This window comes from Mya arenaria, chromosome 2 (assembly GCF_026914265.1).
Source record: "Mya arenaria isolate MELC-2E11 chromosome 2, ASM2691426v1".
NCBI classification, from domain to species: domain Eukaryota; kingdom Metazoa; phylum Mollusca; class Bivalvia; order Myida; family Myidae; genus Mya; species Mya arenaria.
This window is the reverse complement of record NC_069123.1, coordinates 13609279-13614675: the sequence shown is the minus strand read 5'-3', so window position 1 is coordinate 13614675 and position 5397 is coordinate 13609279. Positions and strand designations below refer to the sequence as shown.

Genomic DNA, 5397 nt, shown 5'->3' with positions numbered 1-5397 from the left:
TACTGACCAGGAAACGAGACGGAGTATGCGGACCGAGGGCTTTGTTCTTCAGCATCCGTACTAGCACATTAATTGTTGGCGGATGGCAAGAAACACTTCTCGTCAAGAAGTTGCAATGAATTTAATAAACTAAAACCCTGTGCTAATGCGTATAAAATAATGCGTTCAAACATGTTTGACTTCAAAGTATTGTAATAGGATGGAAATCGTTTCCTTTTTTTCAGAACGCTTAATATATGTGACTAAAACGTAAGACTCAAACAAATGGGCATCTTTCATTTCACTGATATGTTGATAAAAACGATAGTGAAAATAATTCCAAAAAGTAAAGGAGATATAGTTGCTATTTTGAATTGAATTTCGAATATTTATACGAGTATTTTAAAGCAATCAGAAATACATAGTTCTATTATATTCTTGTTGTCAGGATTTGATCGTAGATGTTTTCAATCGTTGAGCTGCAAGAAACACCACGCTTTAAATAATAAAAGCTGTGCTGGTTATTTGGTGTACATATGTGTTTTACCATTTACAGTAAGTATTGTATTTTGTAACCGTTTTAGTTTTAATATATAACCTTAAACTGAAGGAGAGGTTATTGCTATTGCTACTCAGTTTAACCCAAACAAGTTTTCATTTTAATAATGGATTAATTGTATAATTGTAACAACACATTCTTTTTTTTTTTAATGAATATGCCGATATCTGAAAAAGTCTGTTCAACGACATTGTTTTTATCTTTGTGAAAAACACAGTTAAAAGGACATATAATGTTGTCATAATTTCCAGAGACTGAGAACGGTAGGCGTTAGTTTACATACATAATCGTATGTTTAAACCTTTGGCTTCTGAGCTTGTTTCTGTAGTTTTTCATAATTAAAACTCAGTTGTTGTTTACTATTTCTATTTTTGTACGGACAAATATATCTACATAAATATCTTCAGTGAATACATTGTACTAAAAGTCTATTTTTTTGCAAGTGTGTGTATCATTTTAAAGTAAATATTGTCACACGTAACCTATTCCGAAGTAAAAATACTAGTATATATACTCATATACCCATGTGATTTCATTGCTATTTGTCAATCATCACTGAATATTTTGAGCGGAAACTATTTTTTCTTTTATCTTTAGTAACAGCGACCATGGCCTTACTGACCCCAAAACAAAAGCAATACCAAATAACGTCTTCATAAGCTTCCTATCCAATAAGTTACATCAAAATAATGATATTATGTTGCCACTTCTTACTAAGTAATTGATCGGAAACCAGTTTCATATTTAAAGCAAAAGTTTAAAGTTTCAACACTAACTTATTCCTAACTCAAGTTTTAGAGCAGAAACGTTTATTTTCATTTAAAAAACACAGCATCTTTGACCTACTAATCCCAAAAGCAATGTCACGGGACGACGTCACATCTTCATACACAACACTTTTTATCACTACACATCGAGTTTATTTAAGGATTTTGAGCGGACACCAGTTTTCTATATAAGTAACAGCGACCATCTCCTTGACCTTTGACGCCCTCCCAAAACACCGACCAAACCTAATAATTAATCAGGATTTTCTTCGAAAAAATGGTTAAAAATATATTTAAGCAAATGCAGAGAATGGAAAAAATCAATTTAAAGTTCACATGACTTAAAAGTGCAAACTTTAAATGTTTGAAAGCAGGATGCACTTGATATTCGTAGTTATAACACAAACTCCGAGCAACATCACCGGATAACAGAAAAAAGACGCAAGAGAATATTTAATATCAGCAAGTGTTCACTTCCTTGTTTTAAAAATTGAATCCTGTTGACGTTAATTGCATGTCCAGACCAACTCCAGTAACAGGAAAATATTGATTTTTCTTTTATATTCTTTACAGAAAGGATATTTAACTGAACAGACAAGCATGGCTTCCAACTTCAGGTCCGCAGTGTGTCAACGTTCAGATTTGATTTATGACTTTGTCTGCTCCCCATGTAAAGACGATGGATTAAATAATGAGGCACAATTCTTCTGTGATGAGTGCAAGAAATATTACGGCAACACCTGTGTACGACTACACAACAAACTGTTTAGGACACATTCAGTGCTTGGAAGACAAGAGGTGAGCAAGTGGCTGGGGTATGCAGGACTGAGCCCCATGGAGACATGTGACAAACATAGTGACAGGAAGCTTGAACTGCTCTGTGAGGACCATAACGAGCTTTGTTGCCACATTTGTGTCTCTCTAACTCACAGGTAAGTCAAATATATTAAACCTTAAATCTTCATAATTTTAATGAAAAAAAAGGAAACATACTTCTAATTGTTCTACCCTAAATACATGATTTACAGCCTTATTTAAACATAGTCCTTTGAAACGTATTGTCACTGGTTACATAAGTACCAACAACACTAAGAATATCAAAATACCTTTCAGAAAACAGACAAGCTAAATATGTGTTATGTGTACAAATGGTATATAACATAAGCCTTCAAATTTAAGATCACAACTATTTACTACTTCAGAATGTGTAAGAGCATCAAGCACATCCCTGACCTGGCCGATGGACTGAAGAAACAAATCGACTTCAGGGAAATACCTGCTGATGTTGATAAGATTATCACAAGGCTTGAAGAAACCATCAAGAACAGAACTCACAGCAAACGGTCCCTCGATGACTCTGGGGGGAAAATACTTGCTGAAATCAAGTCACTGAGAAAGAGGGTGAACGATCAGCTTGATGAAATAGAAAAACAAACCAATGTTCTCTTACAAGACCAGCTTCACAAGGCAGGTGATTTACTGCAGGAGGACATTTACAAATGCACTCAGCTTCATGACAAAATAAACACTTACTTAAAAAGCATCCAATCTAAGCAAGATGACAATACCTTCTTAGCCTATAAGAAATGCAAGAAAAAGATGAGAGCAGCAGAGAGGCTGCTACAACAAATGCAGGAACTGTCTGTAAACGCTGACCAAACGCTAAAAATGCAGATCGATTCCAGGATTGAACAGTTAATCTTTGGAATGAATACATTAGGGGAAATCAGTTTGAATTATGGTTTAAAGATCAAGAATGGAACGAAATTCAAAGTAAAAATGCAAGGTGACAAAAATGGATGCCTCATTAGTGGTATATGCGAGTTGCCTGGAGGAGAGCTCCTCATCACAGACCTTGAAAACTACAATGTAAAGCTACTTGACACTGAGTACCAGGTGATTGCCAAACGTGATCTCACTGCTCAACCACAACAGGTCTGTCACATTGCTGGCAACGAAACTGCATTAACTCTACGTGACAAAAGTGTGCACTTCGTTACAGCAACAGGCGGTAAACTGAGCGAATCAAGGAAACTAACATTTAAACACGAATGTCTTGGTATTTCGCACCACAATGATTATCTGTATGTTGGATCCTGTACAGCAATTTACCAGTACACGCTGTCAGGCCAGCTGGTTAAGAGGTTATATGAAGACAACACTTCTTATTATACGGTATACAAATTCACACTCAGCAGAGATGGCACCAAAATCTACATTCCTGCTCCATACAAAGACAAGCTCATTACTATTGACAAAAGTGGGAATATTCTGTCAGTTCTTCAGGACCCCGATTTTAACTGGCCTATTGCAGCGTGTGTTGATGACAGTGGACTTCTGTTTGTCTGCTCAAGCAGTTCCCACAAAGTGACCCAGGTGGACAAAGAGGGCAAACACAAGCTGACCACACTGGCCACTAAAGCTGATGGACTTCGTGAACCGTGTGCGGTGTGGTTTACAAAACATACACATAAGATAATTGTTGGTGGCTTGAGAAATGAAATTTCAGTATTTGAGCTTGAATAAGACTAAGTTCATGAACTTTTGTTCACAACATCGCTGCAGATATAACAACAGTGACATAGGCCTTGAAGAGACAACAAATACTAATCACAGGTATTTTAGCACAAAGAAAGGTTTGCATGACTCGAGGTGTGAATGCGAAAAAGGTTCTAAGTGACAATAAATAAAGAAGAAGATAGAACCTTTTCGCTTTTACCCCTCCATGTGGAAACAACAAGCGTAATTACAGGCAAGTGACGAAATGCCTGACTGGGCCTTATCGGAAAAATAACCACTCAATGTTCACTAAAGAGCTTGATGAAAATATATTCTCTCGTAGCAAAGTAGTGCTCTGCAATTCTGTGAAGTTTGAATCTCCATATTGTGCAACATCTCCAAGTGGCCTTTGAGATAAGAGCATGACTTTTATGTGTGCAACACATTCCCTTGGTGTTTAAGTATGAACGCAACAAAACACCAATATTGAAGCTAAATTGCGAATATCTGCAACTTTCTCAGGGAGAAAGGTATAAATATTACCTCTTAGCTATCTCCTCAATCCCTAATTACCATGTATGTAATTTATGTGTTTGCAATTATGTACTTATATACAATAAATATTGTTTTAACCAAAATTTGTTATAAGATATGCAAAGAAAATATGTATTCAGATTGGAACTTGAAACCCAACATCCCCGTCACAACACACGATGATTGCTGCCCTCACATATAATGTTTCAGCTGAATTTTAGCTATTTCTCAATTCAATACATTTTTTTTTCAAATGGCAGTGCTTACCGTCCTGACAATCCCTGCTATCTGAACACTCTCCGATACGATCGGAGACACTTACTGATTCAGTCAATCACAATACTCTTGCAAGTGATTCATAACAAGAGTAAATGATTTATAATTTTACTGCGACGATATGTTATAATTATTTGAATTACATGTATTGTTTTATTCCCTTTATTCGTTATTTTAGCATTATTGCATTAATCAGCGATGCCAACGCAAATTTGTAAAAAAGGAAACCAAAACGAAATTGGAGTATCCCAATCACAATTTTTACAAAAACTACAGATAAATTTAAAGTTTTGTGGCCAAAAAAGAGGAACATTGGCATCACTGAATTTAATGTTATTATGATGGATTTTCTTTTGTAAATACTTTGTACTGAATATACTAAGTGCAGGCTTCTATTTGTGAATACTCATAAAGGAAAAAAGAACTTTGTCACATTGTCTGGTTTCACTTGACGTATTAATACATGGTTTTTAATAGTGTCCTGTATTGGATGTATATAATGTATGCCAGATCTTCAATCCAACCTGCCTTCCTTGGGAAATAAATGAAACTTCATAATCTAGGATGCACAAATATAAAAAGAACCACTTGTTATATGCATACCATATTTTTAGATATTTTACATGCTATTTTAGTGAAAAGAGAAGATATACAGAAATGTTGAGTATGTTAATATATTTCTTAGTTATCAATAATATTTCCCATCATTATGTGCTTTGCTTAGTGAGAGGGATTATCTTTAGAAAATGTTGATATTTGGGTCAAACAAAAGAACAAAATCAC

At 35.2% G+C, this 5397-nt stretch overlaps 1 protein-coding gene across 1 annotated transcript; it reads left to right on the top strand.

Annotated features, from left to right (window-relative positions):
• Nucleotides 1-1794: 1794 nt before the first annotated feature.
• Nucleotides 1795-4997, top strand: LOC128219478 (uncharacterized). Its single transcript, XM_052927291.1, has 2 exons — nucleotides 1795-2237; nucleotides 2508-4997. Exons 1-2 carry the CDS (start codon nucleotides 1906-1908, stop codon nucleotides 3829-3831), a joined length of 1656 nt encoding a protein of 551 aa, XP_052783251.1. The 5' UTR covers nucleotides 1795-1905; the 3' UTR covers nucleotides 3832-4997.
• Nucleotides 4998-5397: the final 400 nt, after the last annotated feature.